Genomic DNA, 15,543 nt, shown 5'->3' on the forward strand with positions numbered 1-15,543 from the left:
AATCGACTACAGAGTGACATCTTGGGCATCAGTAGATTAAAATGGACTGGAATTGGACACTTTCAGTCAGAAAATCATACCGTTTACTACTCAGGGCACAAAAAACAAAGAAGGAACCTTGTTGCTTTCATAGTCAGAAAGGATATAGCAATGGCAGTACTTGGGTACAATGCAGTCAGTGACCAACTAATATCAATTAGATTTCGTGGACAACCCTTTAACATGACAGTTCTTCAAGTCTATGCCCCAACAACTAGAGCAGAAAAACAAAGCTATCCAGTTTCCACGATATGATCTTGAGAATGTACCCACCATTCTCCTTGAATGTACTCAAGGAGAGCATCAGGAACCACTTTGAAGTTCTGAACCTCACTGATAGGGAACCAGAAGAACTGGGGAATGAAATCAAAGAAGTTGTTACGGGCGAATGTAAAAAGAGATTGCCAAAGACAAAGAAACAGAAGAAAGCAAAATGGATGTCAGTACAGATGGTGAAAATTACCAAGAAGAGGAGAGAAACCAAAGTCAAGAAAGATAAAGACCTCAGCAAGGAACTTAATAGGGAATTTCAGGAAGCTGTTAGAAGAGACAAGGAGCAATACTACAATAACATCTGTAAAGACCTTGAGGATGGAAAGAGAGACAGGAAAAAAAAAGAGAAGTTGGTTTCTGCTTTAGTCTGGACCGACCTGGCATTACAGAGGAGCAAGGTGAGAGTCAGTGGGAGGTTGGCTCTGCTCCCCAAGGTCAAGGGGCTTGCAGGGCAGCCAGAAGGGGAAACAGCTAATAGATTTCTGACTTGCCTTCCCCTGTAACGAAGCGCTGACCTGCCCACTTTACTTCCTCTATTCCCCACCACCACTGGAATAGCCACCCCACAGTCAGTGGACACATCTATGTGGTCGCTAAGCGTCAACACCGACCTGACGGCACCTATTCAATCAATCCATCTATCATATACACACAATGAGACTGCAGCAGAGGGCAGAAGTATGGCCTCCGAGTGGAGGCGGGGGCGGGGGGGGGGAGACAGGCCTTGGAGACTGCAGGGGAGAGGAGGGAGCACCAGCATTCCCCACTGAGACCAGCCCTGCTGGATCAGGCCCCTCAAGGAGGCCCATCTAGTCCAGCCTCCTGTTTTACTCAGTGGCCCACCGGATCATGCCTCTGGGGAGCACAGGACTGCCACTGCGCTATGCCTCCCTGGAGCCCAAGTCAAAAAAGGGGCTGCCCCACACCACAGGATGACAAGAAGGCACAGCCAACAGGCCGGCTGATTCGCCAGCTGGAGAACCCATTGCCCTAGGCCCTTGGCACAAACCGCCTGCCTTCCTTCCTGCCATGAAACAAGTCTCCATATAAGCCACGGGGGGGGGGGGGGGGCGGGACGACACATGGAGAGCAGGAACCAATGGCCGGGCCCTCCAGGCAAGAGAAGCCAGCAGCAGCCCCCTCCCCAGGAGCGAAACTGGGAGTGGTGCTTTGTAACTTGTTCATAAAGACTCCGGCATCAGGTCGGCTGTGGATGATTCCAAAGGGTGGCTCTCAACTGGGCGAATGGGCAACACATGGCCAACAAGCTCAGAGCAGGAGAGCCAAGCGCTGCATGCTGGGGCAACAAACCCCAGCTCCCCAGAGACAAGGAGGAGATCTGGAGCAGGGAGAGACTACGCCGGAGGAAGAGAGGACCTTGGAGTCCTGGCAGAGCGCGCCATGAAAAGGGTGAACCCAGTGCGCGGCTTCCAGCGAGGAAGGCAAAATCCTTGCTAGGGGTCCAATGGAAAGCCAGCCCCGGCCAGCATCGCGATGCCCTCCCCTCCTGTGGCCCATCGGCCCGCATCGTCCCAGTCCCAAGGGGCAGCCAGCGTGAGAAGGGGGCTGGAGAGCCTTCCCTGGGAGAAAAGGCAGCCGTGGTCGGGGCTTTTTCATTCGGGGGGAAGGCAGCTAAGCAGCAGTGACGGGAGAGACAGATTTGTCAGACGAGGCATGGTGCAGAGGCCGTGGAGCGAGAGGAGCAACTTTTCTCCCTCTCGGAGAGCACCGGGACCCGAGAGCCCTTGTGCCCAATTCCGAATTTCCCGGCCAAGGCAGGAGTTGCCAGGCGTGCTCTGCCACATTCCATCTGGCTGTGCAAGCCCCTCTTGGGGAGGAGTCCTCCACCCCCAGCCGTCCCTGCTATTCCTTCCCACCCATCACCTCAGGAGGCTTGACCCGGGGTCATACGCACTAGGCGTCCAATGGCCTTTGCTTGCTCAGAAGCAGTATTGCTGGAGAGGTGGCGTTGCAGCCTTGGATTGCCCAAGCGAGGATTTCAATCCACGTCCATCATCCCAAGGACCGACACCGTAGAAGCCCGTAATTCCCAAGCCCATGCCTGTGGCACTGCCCTGCAGCTGAGGGGCTCCGATTCCTGCCGAGGGAGGGAGGCAACCTCCTCCTCCTCCTCCTCCTCCAGTGCAAGGAGCCCCCTTGATCTTGCCGGGAGTGCTCCGCCTTCCCCAGCAGCACTGGGTCGGGGGGCCATGCTCGCTCCCCTTCGCACTTCATGGCATAGCGGAAGAGTCCGGCTTCATGAGCGGGTCACAGCCAAGCCAAAAGCAAACCCCTCCACTCCCACAGCTGGGCTCAGTCGGGAGCAGGACGGGGGGGGGGGGCTCCGGGGCAGGTCCTCTGCCCTCCCCGCTGCCAGGAACCATCTGCCTCATGAGGAGACCATGGAGAGCGAGGAGGGCTGGCAGAGCCCCTTCCTTCCAAGGGAGGCTCCTTCCCGCAGAGCTCCCTCGCCCTGACAAGGGTTCCAGTGACGCCTGCCCCGGCTTCGCAAGCGGCGCCAAACCGGGGCCTACCCAGGGCCTTTGCACGGGGTCTTCCTCAAGCACTGGCCTCTGCCTTTCCTCGTTTGCAAAGCCACGGCAAGAAAGCCGCCGAAGGGGGAAGCAGGCAGCACCGCCCAAGCACCGCCCAAATGCTCCGCCGTGGCCAGAGGGGAAGCCGGCCCCCCTGCGGCCCCCAGCAGCACAGGCAGGAAAGCAGCTCCCGAGGCAGAGCTCAGGAGCAGGCCCGGCAGAGAAGGGTCTCTCGGGCACATGCGGCAGGGCACACGGAAGCAAGCCTGGAACCTTCTGGTCACGTGCGGCAAGCAAGCCAAGGAGGGGCACACTGGGGGGCCAAGCGGCAGGCGGGAGGGAGGGGAGAGAGGCCCCCCCAAGAGGGCCATGCAGAGCCTTCAGACTTGTGGGAGGGGAGAGGGGGGCTGCCACCCGGCTGCATGTGCCACAAACGGCGCGGCGGGCTAGGATCATGGATTGCTCCAGGTCTTCACCCTGCACCCCCACCGGGATGGAGGGCAAGGCGCAGGCTGCTCCCGCCCCTCAGTGCTCCCACTGCGCACGCCCCCCCAGCCTATCAGGCAAGTCCCTGCAGCTGCCCAGGGAGGGGGGAGCTGGCCACGGACTCCGGGGAGCATATGGCAGAAAAGAGCCGCCCTCAGCAGAAGTGACAAGGGAGAGGAAGCAGAACAGGCGCACCGTGGCAGGAAGCAAAGATCCAGGCAGGGGATCGGCTAATCGTTCTGAAGGGAACAGGCTGCTGAGCTAAGCCGAGGAGACAGGGAGAGCTCGTGCCTGGCGCCACGCAGAGAGCCGGTGTCGCCCTCCTCACCTTCAGAAGACAAGGCAGCGTCAGCTGGAGGGCCTGTGAGCCCAGGAGGCCCAAGCGACACCTGGCCCCTCTGCATCTCTTTTGCATGGCCCACCCTGCTCCCAAGACGCAGCCCAAAGGTGGCCCAAAGACTGAGGAGCTGGAAGGCCAGGAGTGCCCAGAGGCGGGGGCGGAAGCGACACAGGGCAGTGGCACCGGCCAGCCACCCAACACAGGCGCCTCGGCTCTAAGCGAGGGTCCGGTTTTAGATGGTTTCATTGGATGCGCTTCTCCCACCCCTTTATTTCTTCCTTTATGCTCAAATAGTAACTGTTTTGTTTTCTAAAAGATTCTGCTGCATGGGTTTTTTGTGATTTGGTCTTACAGCAAAGGTTGAAGGGCTGTTTCAACAGACACTGCCAAGGAAAAATGTAAAGTCTAACTTGGTGGCAGCGGCAAAGAACTGATGTCAAGGGGTTGCTGAGATCAGTAAGGATACTCTACATGTGGCATCACACAAGTGGGACAGACAGAGGTTCCTCCACACCTGCATCATCCACCAAAGGCTCTTGAGTAAACTTAGCAGTCATGGAGTAAGTGGATTGGTAACTAGATGAAAGGCAGGACACAGAGGGGAGAGACCCATGGGGAGTTTTCACAATGGAGGTAGGTAGGAAGTGGGGTCCCCCAGGGATCAGTCCTAGGACCAGTGCTCTTTCAGAAATGATCTAGAAGTTGGGATGACCAAAGCAGCCAAATTTGCAGATGAGAACCCAACTATTCAGGGTAGTGAAATCCAAAACAGATTTTGAGGAGCTCAAAGAGGATCTCTCCAAACTGAGGGAGTGGGAGACAAAATGGCAAATGCAGTTCAGTGTTGGCAAGTGTCAAGTGATGCACAATGGGGCCAAAAAAAAACCCCCACATCACTAATACATGGATGGGATCTGGTGACTGCCCAGAAGAGAGATCTTGGGGTTCTAGTGGATAGCTCACTGAAACTGTCGACTCTGTGTGTGGCAGCGGTGAAAAAGGTAAATTGCATGCTAGGGATAATAAGAATGCTAGTATTACAATGGCCTTAAATAAATCTTTGCTGCTGCTTCATTGGGAGTATTGCGTACCGTTCTGGTCACTGTATCTTAAGAGGGATATTGTAGAACTGGGAAAAGTGCAGAAGAGGGCAACCAAGATGATCAGGGGCCTGGAGCACCTCCCTTATGAGGCTAGGTTTCAGCATCTGGGGCTCTACCTTGGAAAAGAGGAGACTACAGAGAGACATGATGGAGGTGTATACAATTATTCATGGAGTGGAGAGAGAAATTTTTCTCCCTCTCTCACCACACTGGAACCAGGGGTCACCCCATGAAACGGAAGGCCGGGAAATTTAGGACCGACAAGAGGAAGTACTTTTTCACACAGTGCGTAATTAACCTATGCAATTCTCTGCCACAGGGTGTGGTGATGGCCACTAGCTTGGATGAATTTGTCTAAGCCCCTTTAAAAGGGGCTTAGACAAATTCATGCAGGACAGATCTATCCATGATTACTAGTCTGGTGACTATAGGCCAACCTCAGCCTCAGAGGCCTGATGCCTCTCAATACCAGTTGCAGGGGAGTAAAAGGCCAGAGAGAGGGCATGCCGCCCTCTTGCCTGTGGGCTTCTCATAGGCAACTGGTGGGCCACTGTGGGGAACAGGATGCTGGACTAGATTAACCTCATCCAGAAGGGCTGTGCTTGTGTTCTTATAGTCCAAGCCTGATCTGTCATTTTGAAGAAAGAGGAGATTTCTCTCCTAAAGAAGATATCAAGCAAGGAAACACAGCAAGGAAATAAATAATAAGTAAATCAATCGCTGGGCGGGGGGGGGGGGCAAGGAGCAGCTAAGTTTGTCAGGGCTAGTAATTTTCTAGGGTTTGATTTCTGGCTGGCTGGAAGTGTTTGTCTGAGAAGTAAACCTGAGTGGAGGATTCATTCTGGGTGAGTGACCTCCCAAGCTCGAGGGAGGGGTCACATTCCTGAGGCCAGTCATTTTGCCTGCAGATCTTCAATACAAGGCTCAGACCAAAGGCGCTTTGCTCCTAGGAACTTTGCCAACAGGGGTTGGCAAACAGATATCAAAGGAACATTGCAGTAGTTTAGTGGGAGATTGGCAGGGAACTCTGTGGTCCCATTCATCAGAGGATACACCCAGCACAAGAATAAAGGTGAGTGCTACCCAACTTTTGTAATTTTCTTGGAGGACAGGCTTAAAACCTTTAAATAGCTTACAACAGCAACCAGTGCATCGCTTCAAGTGAATAAGCCCTAGGTACTCTAAATAGTCAGTCAAACCAATTATGAATGTAGAATGCCAGCAGGGGAGGGGGTGCTTCCTATTGTACTGCAGAGAGCGTTGCATGTACGGGATTGTTTTAATGGAAGGCCGTACACAAATTTAACACCAACCAACCAACCAACAATAAATTTGCTGCCTGAGGGGCAGAATCCTTGGGCATGCGCTCAGTTGCCAAGAGTTGCTCCCTGTTCCACGTGCAGGGCCAGCGAGACAGGCGGAGCGGAGGGGTCTCAATGCGTGGATGGGACGTTGGTGCCGGGAGGAGGGGTTTAGATTTGCTGGGCCCTGGGATACAGTTTGGGGCAAGCAAAGCCTGTGCAAAAGGGACGGGCTGCACTGGAGCCAAGATGGCACCAGGCTGCTGGCCCTTAAAATCCAGAAGGTCACAGAGCAGCTTTTAAAATGACACCTGGGGGGTTGCCAACAGGAACTGGGTGGTATCTGGTTTGGCATGCAAAATCCCCTAAAGTGTGAAGGTGCACATGTTTCGGATAACCAGAAGGGGACAGAGCAGAGCCAGGAGCTGAGCAGAAGGAAACAGAGGGCAGCTTGCCAAATAGGTGAAAGGATGGGAAGGGGGACAGCATATGCCAACACCAGGTGAGGGACTTGGCATATAGTGTCTACATACCAATGCCAGAAGCCTCCGAGCAAAGATGGGTGAGCTGGAGTGCTGGGTTACTAAAGAAAATACAGATATAGTGGGTGCAGTATAGGAAGCTGCCATGTATTGAGTCAGACCCTTAGCCCATCTCGCTCAGTACTGTCTTCACAGACTGGCAGCACCTTCTCCAAGGCTGCAGGCAGGAATCTCTCTCTCAGCCCTACTACCTTGGAGATGCTGCCAGGGAGGGAACTTGGAACCTTCTGCTCTTCCCAGAGCGGCTCCATCATCCCCTACGGGGAATCTCTTGCCGTGCTCACACTTCTAGTCTCCCATTCATATGCAAGCAGGGAGGACCCTACTTAGCTAAGGGGACAAGTCCTACTTGCTGCCACAAGACCAGCTCTCCTCTCATCAGGAAACCTGGTGGAATGGTGAAAACCAGTGCGACACTACTATTCCTGCTATTCCTAAACTCTACAGAAGGGACAGGGAAGGGAAGATTGGGCGGGGAGTAGCACTGTACATCAAAGAAGGTATAGATTCCAACAAGCTAGAAAACCAAGGCGGACCAGAGTCCTCCACATAATCATTATGGGTGACAACACGAGGACTGAAAGGAAATGTGCGTCTCCGGACATGCTATCGCCCTCTGACTCAAGATGCTGAGTGTGACCTGGAGTTGGAGAAGCAAATAAGAGAGGTGTCAAAGAGCGTCAGGGCAGTAATAATGAGTGACCAACTACCCACACACAGACTGGGGTAAATTCACATTCAGGTAATGAAAGAGAGGCCAAATTTCTAGACATGCTAAATGACTGTGCCTTAGAACAGTTAGTCGCGGAACCAACCAGAGATATGGCGGACTTAATCCTGAGCGGTGCCCAGGACCTGGTGCAAGATGTTAGAGTTGTAGAGTCATTGGGGCACAGTAGGCATAGTGTGATCCAATCCAGCTTATCTGTGAGTGGAGCATTGCCAAGGAAGTCCAAAACTGATGCGTTGGACTTCAGAAGAGGAGGCTTCTCAAAAATGAGGGGACTGGTAAAAATGGCCAAATGAAGAGAACAGAAAGGAACATAAACTCTGGCAAAGGAAATGCAAGGAGACAATAAGGGATTCAAAAAGAGAGTTTGAGGAGCATATAGCTAGAAGTGTCAAGGGGAATAGCAAAAACGTCTTTAAATATATTAGAAGTAAAAAAAACGGCCAGGGAGGTGGTTGGACCCTTAGATGATGAGGGTGTAAAAGAGATTATTGAGAAAGAGATTGCGGAGAAGCTGAATGAGTTCTTTGCATCTGTCTTCACGGCAGAGGATACTGACCATATACCCTTTCTAGAATTGAACTTCTCAGGTTTAGCAGCTGAGGAACTGGGCCGATTTGAAGTGACAGGGGAAGATGTTCTAAACTGTCTTGAAAAGCGAAAAATTAACAAATCGCCAGGGTCAGCTGGCACCCACCCAAGAGCTCTGAAGGAACTCAAATGTGAGACTGCTAATCTCCTAGCAAAAATGTGTAACTTGTCCTTACACAGTCAGGCTCTGTACCAGAGAACTGGAAAGTAGCCAATAACTCCGATTTTTAAAAAGGGATCCAGGGGGAATCGAGGAAATTACAGGCCCATTAGCTTAACTTCTGTGCCAGGTAAATTGATAGAAAGCATACTTAAGGACAAAATTATTAAGCATCTATCTATATACTTATTTATCATAACCAGCATGCATGCCCAGGCTTTGGCGGCGGAACTCTCGCGATGCGCTGCAAGAGTTCTGGCATTGGGCGGGAGGACCTTGGAAGATGACAGCCGGGTCCGGCCACGGGGTAATGGAGGCAGCGGTGGCAATGGTGCCGGCCCACCCACCCTGCCGCGGTGGACCTGGCCACGGTCAGGAGAAAGAGGAGACGACGGGGGCAGCTGAGCGGTCGAGAAGGTGCGGGGGAAGGGGGAACTGCCAGCCCCAGAGCCGGCGGGCTGAGGAGAAGCTGCAGCGGTGGCCACCTGTAAATGGCGGGGAGGGAGAGAGGAAGCTGAGGAGGAGCCGCCGCTGCCGCCCGGAAATGGAGAGAGGGAGGGAGGGAGCTGAGAAGGAGCCACCACCATGGCCACCTGAAAATGACAGGGAGGGAGGGAGTTGGGCAGCGGGCTGAGGGGCGGCGGCAGTGGCTGCCCGAAAATGGCGGGGAGGCCGCCAGCGGGCTGAAGAGGAGGCATGGCGGTGGGATGGCAGGAGGCGCGGCAGCGGGAGGGAGGGCAGGAGGTTAGGGGGCAGTGTATTGATGCACAGATGTGCTGTGCGGGGTCAGCTAGTAGAGAAGAAAAGGAGAACCAGCCTGGCTTCTGCAAGGGCAAATCTTGCCTCACTAAACTTTTGGAGTTCTTTGAGATTATCAACAGGCATGTCGATAAAAGTAACCTGGTTCACATAGTATACTTGGACTTCTAAAAGCTTTTGACAAAGTTTCCCACCAAAGGCTCCTGAGCAAATTTAGCTGTCATGGGATAAGGGGACAGGCTCATGTGTGGATCGATAACTGGTTGAAGGACAGGAAACAGAAAGTAGGAACATAGGAAACATAGGAAACTGCCATATCCTGAGTCAGACCCTTGGTCTAGCTAGCTCAGTATTGTCTTCACAGACTGGCAGCAGCTTCTCCAAGGTGGCAGGCAGGAATCTCTCTCAGCCCTCTCTTGGAGATGCTGCCAGGGAGGGAACTTGGAATGTAGATGCTCTTCCCAGAGCAGCTCCATCCCCTAAGGGGAATATCTTACAGTGCAAACACTTCTAGTCTCCATTTCATATGCAACCAGGGCAGACTCTGCTTAGCTATGGGGACAAGTCATGCTTGCTACCACAAGACCAACTCTTCTCTCCCATGGAGAGGAGATAAATAAATAAATGGACAGTTTTCACAATGCTCTTTAACTTGTTCATAAATGATCTAGAAGTCGGGGTAAACAGTGAAATGGCCAAATTTGCAGGTGACACTAAACTATTTAGGGTAGTGAAATCCAAAACAGATTGTGAGGAGCTCCAAAAAGATCTCTCCAAACTGGGGGAGTGGGTGACAAAATGGCAAATGCAGTTCAAGGTAAGCAAGTGTGAAATGATAAATATTTGGGGCAAAAAAACCCCCAACTTCACATATACACTAATGGGATCTGAACTGTCAGTGACTGACCAGGAGAGGGATCTTGGGGTGGTGGTGGACAGCTCCTTAAAAGTTTTGACTCATTGCCCAGTAGCTGTGAAAAAGGCCAATTCCATGCTAGGGATCATTAGGAAGGGGACTGAAAATAAAACGGCTAATATTATAATACCCTTATACAAAACAATGGTGTGGCCACACCTGGAGTACTGCAGACAATTCTGGTCACCACTTCTCAAAAAGGACATTGTAGAACTGGAAAAGGTGCAGAAGAGAGAAACCAAGATGATCAGAGGCCTAGAGCACCTTTCTTATGAGGCAAGACTACAACACCTGGGGCTTTTTAGTTTAGAAAAAAAGACGACTGTGGGGAGACAGGATAGGGGTGTACAAAATCATGCACGGTTTGGAGAGAGTGGAGAGAGATACATTCTTCTCCCTCTCGCACAACACTGCCTCTCGCTGGGGCCTTTGCACCCCAACCTCGCCTGCTCCCTCACTGCCCGGGGTCTGTCCCAGCGCTCAGCCAGGCAGGCCCAGGCCGCCATCTGGTGGCCACTGCAGGCAGCCGCAGCCGGGGATGGCCCACAGTGGCTCCTGGGAGTCCCCTCACACCTCGGGCCGCCCCTGTGACATCGGGCTGGGGGGACCCCATTGCAGCTCCCCAGGCATCCCGGGGGGGCAGGGGGGAGCTTGTCTCTCGCCAGCCCCTCGGCTGCTCCAAGCCGGGCTCCTCGGCCCCAGCGCAGCGGCAGCCTCGCTGGCCCAGCCGGGGAGGGGCACAGGCGAGGGAGCCTCCGCCCCGGGCCAGGAGGAGGGAGAGCGCACATGAGGGCCTCGCCAGCCCTGCCCCGGAGCCCCCCCCCCTTTGACTTGGGCAGCAGGAAGAGCTGCTACCGCCGCGGCAGGAGGCCCCCGCACAGCCAGAGACACACGCAGAGGCCCCCGCCCAGGACTGGCCGCCTCCTCCTCCTCGGGCAGCCAAGTCCTGGTCCTGAAGCGAGAAGGGTCTGCACTCCCTCCCTCCCCCCCCCCCAAGGCCGGGCTTGGCCTTTAGCGCTCGCCAAGGGAGGCTGCTGGGCAGGACACCCCCACAGCCAGGCCAGGCTGCCACCCCGCCCAGCTTGCCTTCCTGGAGAGGCTGCCAGGAAGGGCCCAATTCCGGGGTGGGGCGGGGTGGGGGGAGATGCAGGTGCAAAGCCAGCCAGCTGGGGAGCCCCGAGTGAGGCGGGGCGATTCCCCACAAGTGAGCCTCCTTCCCGCTGCACGGAGACGGCATCGCCTCAGCAGGTGCCCAGTGGGATGTGCAGGCAGGGGCAGCGCTGCAGACGCCCACGGCTGGCCTGGAGCCGGGTGCTGAGGCTCCGCTGCTGCCCGCCGAGGGCTCTCGCTCGGGGGGGGGGGGGGGCAGCGCCAGGCCTGCCTCTTTCCCCCAAGCTCTGCTGCAGGACTTTCACCTGGAGAAGCAGAGGGCTCATCTAGTCTCATGGACGAGACTGCAGTGCCACAAATGGTTAGACACCACTTTTCAACCAAGTTTCCCAGAGCAGTTTACATAGAAAGAAGGTAAACAAACAAAATAAAGCGGGTAAAATGGCTCTCTCCCCCAAAAGGCTTGCAAACCACCAGCAGCGGCCACTGGAGGGCTGCTGTGCTGGGGCTGGATAGGGCTGGTTGCTCTCCCTGCTCAACGGAAAGAACCACCCTTAGCTCCGTTAGCAGGGGACTTCTGGCCAGCGAGAGGACAGCTCTCAAGGCTGTGGGGTCCTCAACCAATTTTAAGATGCCAACTGAAACATGATTGGAGGACCCTCCGTTCTACCTTTGCTTCTGGTGCACCTGCAAAGAGCGGGGGTGGGCGGGCAGCCTGTTCACAGCAACCAGAGCCCCGGGGGGGGGGGAGGCGGGACAGGCTGGGAGACACACACACACCCCTCCAATACCCACTTCCCGTCTTATGCTCCTATCTGCACACCCCACACAGCCAACCCCTCTGGAACCAGAACTTCAGAGACGGAATGACAGCTTCTTCCCAAAACGCACCCACAGACACCCCAGAACTGACGTGCATATTAGAAAACAGACGTTACACAAATACACAAAGCCTCCCAGCGAGGGGAAATACTACATGTTCCAAAATGCATACACATCTGCAGGGAAACCCGGCCCTTCCAGACAAGGCCATCCTGTAGTCTGTGGGGCGGAGGGGAGGGCGAATCCCTTCTCCAGCCCTGCCTGGCCCCTGCGACTGACTGCTCCTCAAGAGGACCCAGAGAGCGCTCCCCAGCCCTTTCCCCAGGCACGGGGGGGGGGGAACCAGCCCCGTCGGCAGTCACCCCCGCCGCGAAGAAGCAGACCCACCCCAAGGCCAGCGGCTTTCTCTGGTGCAGGTCGGGAGCAGCAAGGGAGCCAACCCAGTGCCCAGACGCAGGCCAGGAGGCCGGCCAGAGCCCCAGCATCTGCCCCCAGCCGCGGGGGTCCTCTGGCCAGGCCCGCCGACGGGAGAGCAGCGCCGCGGCCAAGCAGCCACCAGCATCCAGTGGCAGGCGAAGCAGGGCCAGCCTGCAAGAGGCCCAGGAGGTGGGCGCGGGGGGGGGGGGGGGGGCGACCCCTCTCCCTGCATCAGCACAGCTTGGCCCGGCCCCAGCACACACAGACGCGCACACACACGCACACACGCCCGCCCCCCCCCCCCGCCCTTACCTTGGCCACAAACTGCTTGTCCTTCTGCTCCAGGTTGGCGGTTGGAGCCACATACTCCCTCCAGATCCGCAGCTTGTGCTCTTTGGCATACCTGGGGGGGGGACACAGAGAGAGGCAGCTGCATGCAGAGTTGCACCAGCAGGACCACGAGGCCTCCGGGGGGACCCCCCTTCCCTCCCGCCTCCCCGCACAGAGTGGCGGAGGAGGAGGAGGAGGAGGAAGAGGACTGCCAAGTCTGCAGCTGGGCACCCTCTGGCCCGGGAAAGAGATTTCAGCCCGAGGAAGGGGAGCAGAGCAGCTGGCTGGGCTCCTGCCTCTGGGGAGACCGAATGCCCCAGGACTTGGTGCCCAGGAGAGGCCGCGGGGCAAGAAGGCAGGGGCCCCTCCTGGGGCCCGGCCGGGCTCTGAGCAGCGGCCCTCGCGGGCTTTCCAGCCCAGCCTCCTGCCCACGCCCTGCAGCAGCACAGGCCAAGGGCGGCCCTCCTGCCACAGAGCCCAGCAGCCCGGCCCTCCTCCGCCAGGCCAGGCCGGGCCCTTGGGGTGCCTTCTGGGGAGCCCACATTGCAGCTGGGGGGCAGAGGCTCGGAGTTCACGGCCGGGGGGGGCCCGGCTGGCAGCTCTGCCCCCAAAGGGGCGGGCGGAGGAGACGGTGGCCAGGGGGCAGCTCGAGCGTGGCCAGGGGCTGGCTGCAGCCCAGAGCTACCTTTCTGCCGCCCGCAGCTTCTCGGCCCCTCGAGTGTAGACCGCGATGGACCAGTCCACGCAGCGAGCAAAGCCTTCCTTCAGGAGCAGCTCCGTGATGTTCCCGTTCTGCAGCCAAGCACCGAGAGGGAGACCCTCAGAGACCGAGGCTCCGGCGCCCTCCCCAGCCCGCCCTCTTCTCGTGGGGAGCCCCGAGCCCTGCAATGGCCGCCAAGCCAGCCTCGCCCCCCACTTGCCGGGTGGAGGATGGTGCCCAGGATGTTCTGGTTGTGGCAGCTCTCCAGGACGATCTGCACGTCCCTCTGCAGCAGCCTCGACTCCGTGAAGAACTTGGCTTCTGCCGCAAAGGCCTCCGGGGCTTCCGTGCCGTCCGCCTCCCGCTTGAAAGTGGGGCACTGGAAAGGCACAAGCAGGAAGGGCAGGGGCCCCTCAGCAGGGGCCCCGGCAGGAGAGGGGGGCCGCAACTGGGAAGCCAACCCCTCTCCCTCCCCCCTTTGAGGGAGGGACACAGCGGGGGCTGCCTCAGGAGCACGGCCAGTGTGCCCCGCTGTGGAGAGGAGAGGCCTGCAGGCTGGGACCCACACAGGCATGCATGGCCCTGGGGGGAGGGGGGAGGGGCCCCCGCAGCCGCTGCTGCTGCTGCTCCAGGGGGCGAGAGCCACACAGGCCGGCCAGCGACGCCAGCAGCTCCAAGGCCCACCCCAGCGATGGGAGACGGGGGGAGCCCAGCCCTTCTGCCCAGGTTTCCTTGCAGCGCCAGCGCCAGGAAGCTCACCTTGATGCCCGAGAGCATGACTGTCACCAGGTAGTGATCGGGCAGGAGGAGGGCGCGGACCACACTGCCGTCCCGGACGTGCTCAATGATGGCTGCAGGAGAGAGAGAGAGACGGGGGGGGGAGGGTTGCTCGCGGCCGGGCAGCTCCCCACCAGCAGCCAGAGCTGCCTCTGCTCACAGCCTGCCGGCCGGGCCAAGGGCACCCCCCCACCCCCCTCCCCAGCAGAGGCCTCACCGTTCACAGGCTTCTGGTGCATGGAGTCCACAAAGTGGCGGGGATTCTCCATGGCGTACTTGAGGTCCCGGACGGTGTGGGAGCCCGTGCCCTCGCTCCACATGCCCTTCTTGGCCAGCCGGGCCTGCTCCTCCAGCTCCGCCAGACGACTCTGTTCGGGGCTAGGAAAGAGGCCGAGGCAGAAGCGCGTTGGGAACCCAGAGCTGTGGCCCGAGCCCCGCCCGAAGCCGGCCTGCCCCTCCAGCAAGGCCTCTCCTGGCTCTGCCCCACATCCTGCAGCCGGGCAGTGCCCCCTCCCTTGCTGGACACAGGGAAGCAAGCCGCGTTCTCCATCCCCCTGGCGGGAAGAGGCCTTCTGGGGCCCTGGAGGACAGCAAGGGGGGCGGGCAGCGGAGAGGCCGGCCTTCCTCAGGGTCCAGCGACCGTTCGCTTGCTGCTTTCGCTGGGGAGCTGCCATGTCCCCTCCCTCAAGCAGGCGGTGGGGCTGCCCCGTCTACGAAGCCCCACCTATACCAACAGCACCACCGGGCAAGCAAGGAGCAGCGGCTGCATCCGGGGTAGCGCTTCAGCTCCAGCCAGGCCTCCAGCCTTGGACGTCCGGCCTGCAGAGCTGGGCCACGATCCACAGGGGCTGCCCAGCCGCACACCCCCTGCCTGGGCACCTCCGCCAGAGGCAGCCCCGCCCAGGCGGAAGGCAGGCCTGGCAAGGAGATTGCCGGGCCCTTCCCAGGCCAGCACATCCATCGGGCTGCTGGCTGGAAGCGAGGAGAGGAAGGCCCAGCAGCTGCACCCCGAGAGGCCTCCCCGGAGGGCGGAAGGGGGCCGGGGCTGGCGTGAGGCCGAGCAGAGCCCCCTTGCCCCCAGACTCCCTGCCCCCACCCGGAGCCGCAGCAAGCCACACACCCGCCCGCTCCAGCTGCTTTGGGCAAAGCCACCTCAGGCCCAGGAAGGCCGCGAGCGGCACTGAGCGGCCCCCGCCAGGGAGGGTGGGCGGAGAACCAAGCCGGAGGGGACACGGGGCAGAACGGGGAGAAGGGCCTGGAAGGCCAGAGCCAGCCAGGAGCGGTCAGCCTTCTGGGCAGGCTGCGCCCCCCCCCCGCCACCTCGCCCCCAGCCCTCAGCCGGGGAGACCCAGCAGCCCCGCGGAAGCAGACGCACTTGTTGGCACGGATCCCTTCCCGGCGACTTGCCAGTCCTTCGGCCACCAGCGACTCGGCAATGTTCTCCCCGGTGGTATCTGGAGAGACAAGGAGGCAGGAGTCAGACGCGGCGGGCTCCGCTCCCCTCTGCCCTGCTTGGCCGCCCAGAGCAGGGACAGCAGCCGCCGCCGCCGCCGCCGCCGTGCCAGGGGCCCTGGGCGGGAGGCCAGGCCAGCAGTGTCCCCTCTCTGGAAGCA

The 15,543-nt window shown here is 58.2% G+C and overlaps 1 protein-coding gene across 1 annotated transcript in view; it reads right to left on the bottom strand.

The window, feature by feature from the left end:
- SND1 (staphylococcal nuclease and tudor domain containing 1) overlaps window positions 1-15,543 on the bottom strand; it is a 182,837-nt gene that overhangs the window by 154,160 nt on the left and 13,134 nt on the right. Inside the window, exons 4-9 of the mRNA XM_053253263.1 lie at window positions 15,306-15,384; window positions 14,148-14,308; window positions 13,913-14,004; window positions 13,374-13,532; window positions 13,139-13,245; window positions 12,436-12,526 (exon numbers count right to left, since the gene is read on the bottom strand). Of these exons, the coding sequence (XP_053109238.1) occupies window positions 12,436-12,526; window positions 13,139-13,245; window positions 13,374-13,532; window positions 13,913-14,004; window positions 14,148-14,308; window positions 15,306-15,384 (689 nt within the window). The remainder of the gene's footprint in view (window positions 1-12,435; window positions 12,527-13,138; window positions 13,246-13,373; window positions 13,533-13,912; window positions 14,005-14,147; window positions 14,309-15,305; window positions 15,385-15,543) is intronic.

The sequence above is a fragment of the Hemicordylus capensis genome, chromosome 5 (assembly GCF_027244095.1).
Source record: "Hemicordylus capensis ecotype Gifberg chromosome 5, rHemCap1.1.pri, whole genome shotgun sequence".
NCBI classification, from domain to species: domain Eukaryota; kingdom Metazoa; phylum Chordata; class Lepidosauria; order Squamata; family Cordylidae; genus Hemicordylus; species Hemicordylus capensis.